The sequence below is a fragment of the Diaphorina citri genome, unplaced genomic scaffold (genome assembly GCF_000475195.1).
Source record: "Diaphorina citri unplaced genomic scaffold, Diaci psyllid genome assembly version 1.1 scaffold504, whole genome shotgun sequence".
Lineage (NCBI taxonomy): Eukaryota > Metazoa > Arthropoda > Insecta > Hemiptera > Psyllidae > Diaphorina > Diaphorina citri.
Window position 1 is genome coordinate 108,158 of NW_007377939.1, and position 16,140 is coordinate 124,297.

At 33.6% G+C, this 16,140-nt stretch overlaps 1 protein-coding gene across 1 annotated transcript in view; it reads left to right on the forward strand.

The window, feature by feature from the left end:
• Positions 1–16,140, forward strand: part of LOC103509499 (low-density lipoprotein receptor-related protein 4) — a 64,677-nt gene that overhangs the window by 32,162 nt on the left and 16,375 nt on the right. Inside the window, exons 4-7 of the mRNA XM_026823818.1 lie at positions 7,018–7,024; positions 8,005–8,121; positions 14,043–14,199; positions 14,519–14,756. Of these exons, the coding sequence (XP_026679619.1) occupies positions 7,018–7,024; positions 8,005–8,121; positions 14,043–14,199; positions 14,519–14,756 (519 nt within the window). The remainder of the gene's footprint in view (positions 1–7,017; positions 7,025–8,004; positions 8,122–14,042; positions 14,200–14,518; positions 14,757–16,140) is intronic.

Consider the following 16,140-nt stretch of genomic DNA (forward strand, 5'->3'; position numbering starts at 1 on the left):
TCTTTTTCTCTGCAACATTTTGTATTAGGTACCTAGTTGTTATGTCTCGTGTTTGCCTAGTGAACACTTGAACAGTGAAGTTCTGGCCAAGATTCCATTTTTAAACCAAAAGTAACATCAGGTACAGGGTGGTCCAGAGTTACCTGACGGTTTTGATTTGTCCAAAGGCTAAATACAGTATAGATTCTGAATACATAACATTTTACTTTTTATGATTAAATTCAACAAGTGCTGCTCTTTAAGGATTACTTTCTGAAATTGGAATACACTTTTCTTGTTGCTCGTTTTGTAATCTGTTTCCTTTCCTCCTCTTAGACTCCTAGAAAATAAGGCAATTTTTCCTGCATTAGAAAATAATGAAATTTCACACAGAAAACACTCGTATCTTTTTCTTTTTTTTAATACATTTCATGAGTTTCACATTTCCAATTTCTTTAAGGCTTATTTTCCAGGAAACTTTGAATATTTGTGGCTTGGTTAACGGGAGAGTATGAATTCGAAAACCAACAGAGGGGAGGTATGGAATTGATAATTTTCTTTGAGATAAGTTAGGTGGTGAATATCTTAGGTGGTAGAAAATGTCTTTAATACTTATCCACACTTCCACTCAAGTGTTCTAGTTTTATCCATCGTATTATTATGTTGTTCTTCACCTTCAATATAAACCTTTCCAAGTCATAAAATGTCACAATATTCTATCAGTTTCTCAACTATTAGGGAATTTAGAAGAAGAAGAAAAAGAAGAAGACTTATTGTTTTCTCGTGACAAAAATAGGAATCTACACGTAAGTTCCTCTATCTATACGCCTTGTATGAAAGTTGGTTTGGACGTTAAGAGTGAGATAGAGAAGGGATAATGATAATGATGTTTGAAGGCAAGTACCTATACATATATTGGAGATAATAAGAGAGTACTAGATGTGACGTCAAAAATTTTCAAGCTAAATATCACATCAATATTATATTTTTGACACCATAGTTTCAATAATAAAATTCTAGTAAATTTTCATCGTGTTTTTGAAACACCAATCTACGCAATAAGGTGTTCTACGTTTTAACGCGTATGCTCTGAGGGCTGTAAAGGTGTGTATTTGCTTGAATTTGATTTGGTTGAATCTAATACTGATAGTAATACATTATCTTATATTATAAATCTATCGGGGGAAAAACAGTTGTTCGTTCCCCGTTGAGAAAAATGGTGATTAATGATATTGAAGCAACTTAAGACACGTTCATTTTGTCGACATTAATCACACACCTTTCAGTCCAGATGAATCCCCGATATTCCCCATTCCCTCAAAAACAAACACTCATTACTAAAAAGAACGTGCTGTATTGTGCTTACAACACTTTGTAACTTTACAATATTGCAAAATATTCTATCAAACATTGACGTTCACGTTTCAATGTTATTTCCCTGAGGGCAACGGATAGATTTTGATTAAATTCACGCGTACTGTAATACCCTCCCACACTCAAATGTAGATAACAATCTTCGTTCGTGTTCGGTAGTCCCTGCCAACATTATTAGATATTTTCATTGGTTTTAAAATCGTAAGATTGATTTTACTTACGGTCCGGAATTTCTGTGTAGACAAATAGGTGTAAAATGGTGTTATTTCCATGTAATCCATGATCACACTTCCAACGTAGAGCTTAAAGTTTATGCATCCTCACTGTCAATATAACTGATCCTGTCGAAAGTTTTAAAATCGTAAGATTGATTTTACTTACGGTCCGGAATTTCTGTGTAGAAAAATCGGTGTAAAATGGGGTTATTTCCATGTAATCCATGATCACACTTCCAACGTAGAGCTTAAAGTTTATGCATCCTCACTGTCAATATAACTGATCCTGTCGAAGTAGGAATAGACTCATTGATGTGTAATGTAACCAGGAAAATAGATAGGTACGTAATAATAATGTAGTCCCAAATCCCTCATAACAGATAAGCTGTAAAGTATTACATTATGATGTCACACATGGTATTACAATAGTAAGAATAGGTTCACCCTTTGTCCCATTACACGTTTTAGAAAATCCCAGGCTGTTAAATTTCCCACGATCCCAACACCCATTCCATCGCACATGAGAAACTCGTGGAAATTTCTTTTCTTGGTCTGTTCGAACAAAATTTATTTCTTGTTGATGTTACTTCTTTTGTAACACTACTGTTTTTTTTAAGAGCCTAATTGAAATGACGCCTTTTTTCCTTCTCCTGGAATGACAATATAAATAACGATGAAAATAATAGCATACAACTTTTTTTTTACGTATCATGAGAGGCGCATTGTGACTCATTAAAACATAAAAGTGAAGCGCAAAAAGTACTTGATACTTGGCGTAATGGGAAAGAATATAAATATAAAGAGTAGATTTTTCTTCTTGCCTGTTTAACTAGAACTTTTAAAATATTGAGAAATAAGTACAGCTATACCATGGGTTTTTAGACAATATAAATAACGATGAAAATAATAGCATACGACTTTTTTTTTACGTATCATGAGAGGCGCATTGTGACTCATTAAAACATAAAAGTGAAGCGCAAAAAGTACTTAATACTTGGCGTAATGGGAAAGAATATATAAAGAGTAGATTTTTCTTCTTGCCTGTTTAACTAGAACTTTTAAAATATTGAGAAATAAGTACAGCTATACCATGGGTTTTTAGAAGTAGATCGTTTCAATACCCCTGAATCTGTCGGTGTGGTCACAAAGCTGAAAATTCAAGTTGGTTTAAATCTGAAGATGTTTTCCCTCAAGTCTGGTGGTCTGTCTTGTCTTCTCAGAATATTATGGTACTAAATTATACACCAAGAAAATTTCGTTTAGATCGTTTCAATACCCCTGAATCTGTCGGTGTGGTCACAAAGCTGAAAATTCAAGTTGATTTAAATCTGAAGATGTTTTCCCTCAAGTCTGGTGGTCTGTCTTGTCTTCTCAGAATATTATGGTACTAAATTATACACCAAGAAAATTGTATTGTGTAAAGAACAGACTTGCAAATCTAAAATATTCTAACCACACTTCAAAGTTTTTCAACTTTACCACTGAACCACCAAAGTTAGAGTGTATATAACTCCAGATATCCTACATTAGACTGTTGCTTGATTAATGATTATATTCAAAGTTTTTTTCCAAGGGTATTGGCCTTTTACAGAATTTAATTGGACTAATTGAGTTTTTATAAAATCTTTTTCTCTGCAACATTTTGTATTAGGTACCTAGTTGTTATGTCCCGTGTTTGCCTAGTGAACACTTGAACAGTGAAGTTCTGGCCAAGGTTCCATTTTTAAACCAAAAGTAACATCAGGTACAGGGTGGTCCAGAGTTACCTGACGGTTTTGATTTGTCCAAAGGCTAAATACAGTATGTCGATTTTGCACACAGATTGAGTGTTTTCAAAATGAGAGCACCTGATCACCATCACAAACAAAATCCCCAAAAAAGTAAACCTCATTTTGTTACCTTTCATTTAAAATAAATATCACTCTTTTATCTTAAAATTTGAATGTGTAGCATCATTTTAAAAAACCGTCAGGTAACTCTGGACCACCCTGTACTTCAAATATTGAACAAGAAGAAACTCTTTTTAATTTCAACCAAGGCATCCATCGAAGAAATACCGGTGATAGAGAAAAATAAACGGTTTATAAAGTTTTCTCTCTTTTCACAATTGAAGTTATTTTCATAAAACTTTCTTCAATTTTCACAAAAACAAAGAACGGTAAAAATATTGTTTTCTTATAGATATACGTTCTAAAAAAATCAACAGAGTGAAAAATAGAAATAGGATGAAACAAGAGATAGAGGTGTCTGCTCCAATTCCCTACAAAGAATAATTGAAAACAATCTGATTATTGAATTTATAAATTGAAGACGAAGGAAATATAGTAATAAACATGATTATAGGTAGATAGAAAAAAAATATTAATAATAATTTCTTTCAAAAATAATTTCTATTTTCTATAGAGGAAGAACTGAAAAGAATGCACGAGAGAATGAACAAAAGGAAGAGAAAACAAGAAATTCGTTCGTATTATATGGAAAGGGTATACATATATTATTAAAATGGTACATTTAATATTTGTTCAGTTTGTCATTGATGATTCCATACTTTGGTTACATCCCTTAGCAAATATTTTTCCCCCGTGCTAAGTCTAAAAAAAATCTCTTTTAAAATATCTATTAGAGAAACTGACAACCATAAAGAATAGTAAATAATACAGAAAGAAAGAGCTACCTCACTTATTCCTCGTGTCATAAAATGAAACGCTCAGTCAAAGATGTAGGTAATTATAATTAATTCTAAAAGAACATTTAATTTTAATGAAAAAATTAAATTACACAATTAAATAATTTCTTGAAACTTTTATAGAGAACCTATGCCATTTTTGATACCGAATTTTGTTGGAATGTATCCTAACAATGGTAAACTTTTACCTATCAATTCTGTTTTTATTTTCATTTTCCAACATTCTGTTTTACCACCTCACATTAGAAAGTTTTCTAGATATTTCTTACTCTCTCTTTTTACTCTCTTTATTTTTGTCAGAACGTACTATTTCTACCTTCTTCAATCTTCAAATAGGAATCCCACAAGGAAGAAGGTACTCTTTGTCTGTGTGTACGTTGTAATGATGTCCCATACAATAGGTGCTCTTAACGTTCAATATGTCCAAGCTACGATGCAGAAGGATTTGCTACGAAGTACACTTAGCACTTGGGAAGATTGATGTTCTATGCAGGTAGCAAGGATATGAAGGTAGCTAGTTTGTTCTTGACATTTTTTATGTTCGTGAAAGCTCTACCTTTTTCATATCTAGGCGCACGGCAGTGCGCCAGGCCAAGTTCCGGCCTGAGCACGCCAGTGTGTATATTTAAAATATACCCACTTCAGTCGATTTGACGAAATTACTGAAGTAATAAGGAGCAATGTGAAATACCTTGCGTCTTTAATAAAAAAGTTTGCTCTTAAAAAGCAACAAAATATACCTCTAAAATACAGTAGAATAAACTGAACTAAAAAATACTAAAGTTCATTTAGAGAACGTATTCAAAAAAGTAAAAGCCCATGGTTATAAAAGTTATAACAAATTCCGAAGGCCTAACATATTCGTAAAGATACTTGTACGTAGTTTCGTTTTCTAATGTACGTACATAGAGACGAGGTCATAAGCCCTCGGGAATTTTTCAACAAGAACTGAGCGCTTGAACAGGGATAAAATTGTAAAATGCTAATGTTTATTCTAGGCAGAATAACTAATGAAGAAGTACTGAGCACTGTTATTACTACTAATTTAATAGGTACTGAGACTTAGTTTGAAATAGTAATACCTATAAGTAGCAACTTTTAAGTCTTAACGTCTATTACGAGTATGTGAATGTTAGATAGGTCAATAGGTATTTTGTGTAACATTGTACCTAATTGGAGTAGTTAGTAACTTGATTTTTCTCTTTTCCTCTCCACATCTATTTAGTGGAGAGAGAGAGAGAGAGAGAGAGAGAGAGAGAGAGGGGAGAATGTCGGTGTTGAGAGCAAGTGACTTACACCCTGCATTTTTTTTAATTATTATTATTTTTACTTAACAAATTCTACTAATTTTACTTAGATAATACGTACATTTTCTTGATGAATTTTATATTCTAAACTTCTAGAATTCTCCGTATATTTTCTACTAAATTTGACATTCTACGCAGCTACACTAATAAACCCATCCTAACATATTACTCGTTTGTTTGTGTGCTTTCCATTTATCTTAGCTGTCCTCCATTTATTAACTTTTTTACCTCGGTCCCTCAATGAACCACCGTGTTTTCTTCATTTATTTTCTGAGCTCCAAATCTCGACCTCTATTAACTCCATTATGAACAAAAGTTCTTTGTTTTTCTTTCCACCTTTCTCTTTTGCCATGACAAATGCATTATTTGGATAGTATAGAACATAACATACCTTGTTTATCCTGCTGGGATAGGAGTGAAAAGTCCCTTTACCCCTGCAGTCCAACCAATAGGTATCGTAGCTATTTCTATTTTTTTCCACTCTGATTTCTCCTTCTGACATCTCTTTTAGTTTTCAACATTCTTAAATACTGCTATGACAGAAAAAGAACGAGATAATCCATAAATGCAACTGTTAGCTGAATACAGAGGAATTTGGAAGCAAAATGCTCTCTTTTATGCGAGAAAGGAATTGAAATATTGTAAACTGCTGCAAAAGAATTGCAATTCGACGTCAGGACGAATTATAATTCAAACTAGAGTTAACAAGGGTTGCACCGAACGTCTGGTAATATTTGACCTACCCTATTTGATATTCAAATTGGATTTTTTTATTTTTCACCTTTCTCTTTTGCCATGACAAATGCATTACTTGGATAGTGTAGAACATAACATACCTTGTTTATCCTGCTGGAATAGGAGTGAAAAGTCCCTTTACCCCTGCAGTCCAACCAATATCGTAGCTATTTCTATTTTTTTCCACTCTGATTTCTCCTTCTGACATCTCTTTTAGTTTTCAACATTCTTAAATACTGATATGACAGAAAAAGAACGAGATAATCCATAAATGCAAATGTTAGCTGAATACAGAGGAATTTGGAAGCAAAATGCTTTCTTTTATGCGAGAAAGGAATTGAAATATTGTAAACTGCTGCAAAAGAATTGCAATTCGACGTCAGGACGAATTACTTATAGTTCAAACTAGAGTTAACAAGGGTTGCACCGAACGTCTGGTAATATTTGACCTACCCTATTTGATATTCAAATTGGATTTTTTTATTTTACTCATCAATTTACATAAATACATTACAAGTTGTAGTAGGTACGTAAGTAGGTAAACTGCATACCTAGTTTATTTAAGAAAGTTCGCCTTTCAATTTTTCTTTACTTACAATTGAATGGCTAAGAGGCAGAGCAAACTAAGTCCAAAAAAGCGTTTTGAGATAAATGGAGTTAAAGTTTAGAACTAGCCAAAGTTTAAATAGAGATAGCCATTTTGTTTTTACTCTCATTTCAGCACTAAAGTAAAGTTAGCAACCAATTAAATAGTAAAAATGAGATCCTTTCGTGCTGTTTCCAACGATATACAATACTCAAAAAGTCAATTTTTGCACTTAGTCCTCTCTGCCTCTTACCCATTAAATTAAACTTAAAATTCAATACATCAGAGTCAAATTTAATTATACTCACAACGCATCGTTACGAATTTAATATAATAGGTCTCGTACCTTGAGATCCTTTCGTTCTGTTTCCAACGATATAGGTACAATACTCAAAAGTCAATTTTTGCACTTAGTCCTTTCTGCCTCTTACCCATTCAATTAAACTTAAAATTCAATACATCAGAGTCAAATTTAATTATACTCACAACGCATCGTTACGAATTTAATATAATAGGTCTCGTACCTATTTAAAAAATTCTGTCCGTCATAAAATTACTCCAAATAAGGATCTTGCACTATACATATTAAGAGTTGAGCACATTGCATAACTACTAACTTTCCAGGCATTCATACAAATTTGCGCTCTTTGAAACAGTATCAAACTAGATAGTAGGTAGGTAATTATGCGCAATGCACAGGTGTTTATCGTTTCAATCGTGTGTTACCCACTAGTTCTGCTATCGTTCAAATTCTTTAACTAACATAAAACAGTCTAGTTTGCATGTTCCCCTGATTTCAGTAACTGCACAGATCAGGAATTCAAATGTAATCACGATGGTTCCTGTGTTTCTGTCCGTCATAAAATTACTCCAAATAAGGATCTAGCAGATTCTAGCACTATACATTTTAAGAGTTAAGCACATTGCATAACTACTAAGTTTCCAGGCATTCATACAAATTTGCGCTCTTTGAAACAGTATCAAACTAGATAGTAAGTAGGTAATTATGCAAAATGCACAGGTGTTTATCGTTTCAATCGTGTGTTACCTACTAGTTCTGCTATCGTTCAAATTCTTTAAGTAACATAAAACAATCTAGTTTGCATGTTCCCCTGATTTCAGTAACTGCACAGATCAGGAATTCAAATGTAATCACGATGGTTCCTGTGTTTCACTCATGTATCGATGCGATTTTGATCCGGATTGTTCAGACGGATCTGATGAGGCCGAATGCCGTAAGTAAATATTCCGGTTTTGTCTTCGATATTCCTCCGTACGAAATAAAAGTGTTTCAAAACTTACTCGTACCGAAGTAGGTCCCTATATCAATGAAATTAAGTGTATTCAAGCATGTGTTGAAACTAAAAATAAATATCCTCAAATTGCGATTTGGATATGTTCAAAACGGAATAAATGGGTTGTTAAAAAAACTCACTGCACATGGGTCCCTATATCAAAGAAATTAAGTGTATTCAAGCATGTATTGAAACTAAAAATAAATATCCTCAAATTGCGATTTGGATATGTTCAAAACGGAATAAATGGGTTGTTAAAAAAACTCACTGCACATGGAAAGAAAATGACAGGAAATCGGCAGACAGGAAAATAAGGATTGCGTTGATCATTACGGTTAATATTATTCTCCTAGAAAATCCAATACTAAGTTGCATTTTGGTTTGAAAGTAAATGAAAATCTAGAAGTCTGGAAAACATGATAATAAACCTCAAAACAGCTCAAGAAGTAGATCATGATCAGGAAATGAAAATCACAACATACAAGAGGAAATACACTTAAACTTTACGCGCTTAGAATAATGATAGTAAATGGAAAAGTAATTTCATAATATAAAATCTACCGAACATAAAGTTTCCTATTCCTAAGAATAGGAAAAGTTTATAAGTAGGATACATGTATGGGAATAAATACATAGTCGCTAAGAGAAGTTGTCTGTATTTCAAAAGGTACCTACCAGAAGATGCATGAAGAATTGTTTAGAATAGAAAGAACTGTCAACCTTGGAAAAAAAAAAAATAAGAAATGAGTATGTAAGAGAAATAATAGAACATGGGTTGACTTTTTTTCGGTAGGTAAGCTACATTTATTTTCTCCTTGAGAAAGAGATTGGAAACAGGGGAAAGGAAGGTAAATAGCAATACCTATCTCGGATATTTTGGTTTTCCATTGTAGATACCTAACTTTTCATCAAATCCTAGTAAGATAAAAAATAAAAGGAAGGAACTGCATTTCAGGGAATAAGAAGATGCATGAAGAATTGTTTAGAATAGAAAGAACTGTCAACCTTGGAAAGAAAAAAAAAAATAAGAAATGAGTAGGTAGGTATGTAAGAGAAATAATAGAACATGGGTTGACTTTTTTTTCGGTAGGTAAGCTACAGTTATTTTCTCCTTGAGAAAGAGAGGGGAAAGGAAGGTAAATAGCAATACCTATCTCGGGTATTTTGGTTTTCCATTGTAGATACCTAACTTTTCATCAAATCCTAGTAAGATAAAAAATAAAAGGAAGGAATTGCATTTCAGAGAATTCATTTTATTATTTAGAAAGAAACATTTCAAGCACAATTCCCCAAAATGAATCCTTGTTCCCGTATCTAGTCCCGTTTTTCCCCGTTCTGAGTTTTATTATTTCTACATTGTTTTCCGCGATTATAATATTTTATTCAAGTATCCTCTAGGTAGGTATGTATATTTATTCCTTCAGTAAAAAAAGGAGAAAGAGAGAGAGAGAGAGAAAAAAGATAGGTAGGTATATACATAGGTATGTTCAAAAGTTTTTGAGTAGAAAAATCTGAGAAGGATTATGTTTCAAAAAGTTGCGAGAATGAGTTTTTGCTTTCTATTTTCCTCTCCTTCTCTTCCAGCTTTTAAACTTTCTCTAAAAAAAAGTATTTCTAATAAACCTACATAGGTACCTACAAGAAAAGCTAAACATTAATGACAACTTTCTTCCGAAGTAACCACAACATTGCTTGAAAAGTCCCGTGCAGAAACAGGGATTAGGTTCGTTATGTTTATAAAATGTCTACGTTCAACGTTCATAGTAGGTACTTTTACACAACTTTCGTTGGTACATACTCGTATTTGTAAAAAACTTTGGTATTGGTAGTATACTATCTCAGGTACTAAAAAAAACAATAAAAATATTCAGTTGTTTCCCAAAGTAAAGTTCTCTTGAAAGCAAATTTGAGGAAAAAATGGGACAGTAAACGAATGTTCCCTTCCCTTTTTTGTTGTTTGCTTATTTTTTTCAACCCACGTTTTCATGGAACTGAAACTTTCTGTTGAAGGAACAATGAAAAATATACTTTCCTAACCGTGTCTTCCCAAATTTCGTTAGCATTCATTCATTTTTTCCCTACTTTCTATGTTAAAAATGTCTTCTGCAGACATACCATCGCATCGTAAAAAAAATGTGAGAACCAGAATTTATCTAGCTTTATAAATTGACTACTTTCTAAGCTATCCGAAATTTTAGAATTTAGGTAATAATAATACTTCTAATTCGCCGGGATTAACGGATTATTTTTTAAAACCTCATTAGAAGCATTAACGTTCACTGGAAATAATTAATGGGTTTTTATTATTCATAGCTAAGGCAGATGGCTCATTACTAAATTTGTACAGAAAGAAAGGACAGATGAGAAAAGTTAGAAAGATGACGGATTCTAAATAAAAGTGAAAAGGACAAGGGAAGATGTGAGAAGGAAAAAGAGGAGAGAACAAAGGAAAGTACAACACAGTACAGGAGAATAATATTGAAGTACCTAATGAAAATTTTGCAAGCGGAAGAATTTTTGGGGAATTATTATACGTCTACCTACATAAGTACATAAGGAGGTGAAGAAAAGAAATAGGAAAAAGTTATGAAAGTTTAACTACCTCTTCATAATCGCAGCTAGAGCTCCATTAATTTTATTATTACTTTTGTGGATAACTTCTCAAATAAATGATAATTTTATATAATGACTTTTAACAGTATTTAAACATTAGAATTAGACTAGTGTTTACGGACTGTCACACGGTAAGTTGTGACTGGTAAATTAACCCAAAATGTGCCCGATCCTTGCGAAAACATTGTAGAATTAGTCGTGGTACGCAATGTGTTAAGGTCTAATATCTCAGAGATAGCAGGTTGGACTCGTAATCTGGGCGGCTCGTATATATGCAATGTGTTTGTACATAAAAATAAAAGCAATAATTTTGCCGATTTAAACTCCATGGGTGTTTTACAAAAGATAACCTATGCCGAACTCTTTTTGAGCTTTTTCAAAGTTTTGACGGGCGTTAAATAGCGGCCGAACCGTCCATTTCTCGAGTTCCAGCCCGCAGATACATTTGATCGTCATCAATTATGGACGCTGTCTGCAAAGTGTGAGAGACCTGTGGCTAAAAGTAAATTTGTGAGAAGCGCTAGTTCCTTTTGATCTTTTTCCTTGTATAGCCCTAAATAGCGGAACTTTGGTCCGGAATAACGGCCGAACCGTACCTTCTGGAAACTGGACCCAAGGATATTTTTAATACATAATTTATCAAATCTCTGTGCCAAGTTCGAGCAACTTTGGCTAAAATTTCAATGAACGAATTGAGTTTCATCATTTCTAACTCGACGATTTTGTACATTACGTAGTTTGTTCCGTGATATGCCAACAGGCGAACACTAAACACTAGTTCATATCACGTTGAACCCTTTTGTAAAATTATTTATGTTATTATTTATTTATTTTTTGCAGTGGAAATAATAATAACTAGTTTGCAAAACATAACTATAACAATGCTATAATTGGATTGTTGATACCCCCTTTTTTAGTACCTTTTTTCTAGTAAAAAAAGAAGGAAAAAATGAAAGCGTGTGAAAAACATTCTAGTGTTTGAAAGGTCACACATCAAAAGTTAATTAATTTGATATGTACCTAGGTACAAGTACCTAATGTACAGGGATAGATTGAAGAGTTTCTGGCGTTGAACCTCACCTAACTTATACATGCCGAGGGAATAGACTTATTGTTCTTTTGGAGCAAAGTTTAAACACCTTTACAAGTCGTACGGTGTTTCTTCAACTTTCAACTGTAATTATTTGTACAAGAACGTATAGGAAACGGACTGAAAAACCTAGTGAGAACATATAAGGGGGGGGGGGGCAAAGATAAAAAAACTTTTTCAATATAAAGATGGGAGATTCAGTGCCAGTGCTCTGGGTAGGGTACCTACAAGAAATTCCTCAGTACAAAAAGTGAATAATTTGTTACAATTGAGGAACTTCTGAAAACATTTTGATCTTAGCACGCTTTAGTAGGGACTTAGGAATTTCCCAAAGAATTTTCCCCACATCAGTGAGCAAGAAGACGCTATCTCTTTGGAATGGTGAGAAAACATGTGGGAGGATGTCTCATTTTCTTTCGGAAAACTTGGATTTCCACTTTGTTTTATTTTTGTTTTAGGTATTGATACGTATCCCCCCTCCCCACTCCAAGAACAGTATGTTGTTTGAACTCTCTAGTTTTTGCTTCTTTCCAAGTGAAATGAACCTTTTTTTTTTAGTTAAATCAAATGAAAGCACAGGATTAAGAGGCTATTTTCAAGGAGTTGAAATAAAAAGAAAAACGAGAGAGGAAAAAACGAATTCTTAAAAGAAATCATCAAACATTTTCAATTATTATTTCAGGTCAATTAGTTCTTCCGAGGGTTGAAAATGTCTATTTTAGTATATATATAAAAAAGTTCATTCTCCAAATAGGATTAAAGTCAGGAGTCAGGATAGAAATCACCAGTAAAAGATAGAAAAATTAGCAAAAAAGTGGAGGTATCTACACTCACGTAAGGGCGTAATATTGTGAGTCCCTATTAAGAGCATTATTTTAAAAGCTCATGTTCTCCGTTATATAGGTATAAAAAAAGTTCATTCTCCAGATAGGATTAAAGTCAGGAGTCAGGATAGAAATCACCAGTAAACGATAGAAAAAATAGCGAAAAAGTGGAGGTATCTACACTCACGTAAGGGCGTAATATTGTGAGTCCCTATTAAGAGCATTATTTTAAAAGCTCATGTTCTCCGTTTTTCTACGAAGGAGCTAATTTATGATGTTCCTACGCTTTTCGCTTTTCGTATACCGATACTAATTCCTTTAACGTTACTAATATTAATAATGTACATTTTAAGTTGTCACATTCGCTCAATTTCGTGGTTGGTAAAAGTCAGTCCGCAGAGTGATATAAATATTTTTTTACGCTCATTGAGCGAATTCGGTGATTGAGCTTTCATATGTTATATTTAAATCTAATTTATACCTACCTACTTCAATTTATATTACATGGCAGTTAAGGAGGGAACAAGTCCTTTAAAATCTAAAAAGACAAACCTTAGCTTACTTAGAGGGGTTTTTCTTTGAACCTAATTGAAGCTATGAATGATTTAAACACATACCTAGATATTAAATTCAATTTAAAAATTCTCTCTTTCCCCCCCTCTCCCCCTCTATCACACATCTAATTTTCTCTCGCAAATTGCATTTCTGTTTTTCTGTAACCCTCTTCATCTAGTTTACTTCCTACCTTCCTCTTCTCTTTGCTTTTTTCTGTCTAATACCTCACGCTCTTTTTATTGCTACGTTCTTATTTCAAATAGGTATTTCTTACTTGTAAATAGATTCCAATAATACCTCTATCCTTGCCCTTGTATTGAAAAAATGTCAGTAATTGTAATAAAGTTAGGAATACCATAATATTATTTATCAAGAACAGTAACACGCTGCAAGAAATGCAAATAAAATAAGAGTTATAATTCACAATAAAATCGTTCTAATTCACTATCGCTAAGTCTTTCAAGTGTCTTTTTCAACGAGTTCTAACACTCTATTCATCACGAGGAATTTGTGCCAATTAGTGGAGATGCCAAATCAACATTTCGTGAAACATGAAGCCTAGACATATTAGTGGATGCGTTAAAAGCACTTTTCCTCTGCATTTTTTACATGTAGTTATATTGTACTTAAATTTGTGTCTATCTATGAGGGGAGTTATTAAGGGGGGGGCGAGGGGGCCCAGGCCCCATCCCCTCAAGCTTCATTTTTCTCCTTTACTGTAGGCCAGACTACTGTACTAGGCATATGAAAACCAATCTCCTCGTTTTGAATTTTCCCACTCAGATGCAATCGTACAGGGGCATGTATTCCGGCTCAATGGCAATGTGATAATGAGTTCGACTGTGAGATGGGGGAAGATGAGATGAAATGCCCACAAGCTAGCCCTCCTAAGAAGTGCTCCCCGGATGAACATCGCTGTACCACTGGGCATTGCATTTTGGTAGGTGGATTCCCAAAGTTGAACCCTACTTCATTTAGATTTAATTTTATTTAGATACCTATTTATTATTCAGATTTTGTCTTACTTGCTGTAAATAACCTCACCCCAGTTGTGTAGTCGCGGTCGTGAGTAAACCTCAGATTCGGAGGTTGGTGGTTCGAGTAGAAGTCAGGTCATAAACATAAATTTCAGCATAGTACATTTTGTTCTTCGTAGGAATAGGTACTCGTAGGTCAAGATAAACCGTATACAGTGTAGGAATAAACTTAAAAGAGTCCCTTAAAAAAAAAGGTTCTTGACGGAGTCCCTGTTCTTTCAGAAAACCTGGCTTTGTGACGGAATCCCGGATTGCTCACTAGGCGAAGACGAACGGAATTGCAACAAAACTTGCGACGCTCAAAAGGAATTTTCCTGTATGAAACTGGCCGAACCCCGACCAACGGAGGTGGGGTCGAATATCAAATATTTTCCCCTGCATACTGTTCGAGCCCCGAGAAAGGATTGCTTCAGCAAGAAATACTTGTGTGATGGGAAGAAACATTGCCCACGTGGGGAAGGTAAGTCGGTAAATATATTGACTTTATACATACCTACTTACCTACTTTATGCTTAATTAAATAATTACTTTTTGAACATTTTTCTTGCTTTAAAATCTCATGTTTACCTTCCCGGAGAACATTTTTGGTTGGGTGATTGTTGGCCTTACGATATACGAGTATACATTATTTTTTATTTATTTCTTTTTTGGTATATTTGTCGTCTCTCTCTCACACACTCTCTCTCTCTCTCTCCGAGATAATATTGACTTGACCAAAGTTAGAGGAAGAGAGGTGAAGATGACACAATTGTGCCTACTGATTTTACCAAAGATAGAAAGAGCATGGGAGAAGAGGCGAACTATTTGTCGTCTCTCTCTCTCACACTCTCTCTCTCTCCGAGATAATATTGACTTAACCAAAGTTAGAGGAAGAGAGGTGAAGATGACACAATTGTGCCTACTGATTTTACCAAAGATAGAAAGAGCATGGGAGAAGAGGCGAACAAAAGGGAGACGATTGAAAAGGAGAAAAGGAACGGAAAGTTCTGAGAATGAATTATATACCTACTAAGTATCGGAGAATACTACAAATACCTATAAACATCTATGTATAATGGAGTTTGCAAATCATATGAAGAGGGCAGGAAAAAGGACAAAGGGAGACGATTGAAAAGGAGAAAAGGAACGGAAAGTTCTGAGAATGAATTATATACTAAGTATCGGAGAATACTACAAATACCTATAAACATCTATGTATAATGGAGTTTGCAAATCATATGAAGAGGGCAGGAAAAAGGAAAACGCCTGGAGTACAAAAAGGTATAGGTAATTTAAGATATGATTCAATTTACTGATTTATTTTTTCTCGGAAATCTTGAAGTACCTAATTTCTAAATATATCTAAAATCTAAAGTTGAGTTGAATGGAGTTTACACAATCAATAATACCACCCTTGTGTATCTTTGATGAATCTTTTTTTTACTTTCCATGACAATATTTATTTATTAATATTTTTTTAAAGAACAAATTAATTTTTTTCAAACTTTTTTTTTATTGCTTTTTTTAAACGTTTTATAAATATCTAATTGAGCAGCTAGGAATGTTTTGAATATCTTTTCTTTATGTATATTTTTATTTGTTAAATAAGATAGTGAAGCTTTATTTTTTTCTTATTAATATAAATAAAAAAATAATAAAGAGGGACCGGGTGAGAGAAACGAGGAGGAAGTTACTGAAAAAATAATTACCTACTTGAAAGTATTAGGTAAATACCTACGAGCTACCTACATAGGTATAATAGAAAGTTTATTATCACTCCGTAGGATAAAAAAAGTTGATTTTTTTTTTCAATAATAGGTAATTAAAAATGTCTTTTAGAGCCTGAGTTCTGAGTTTTATTATTT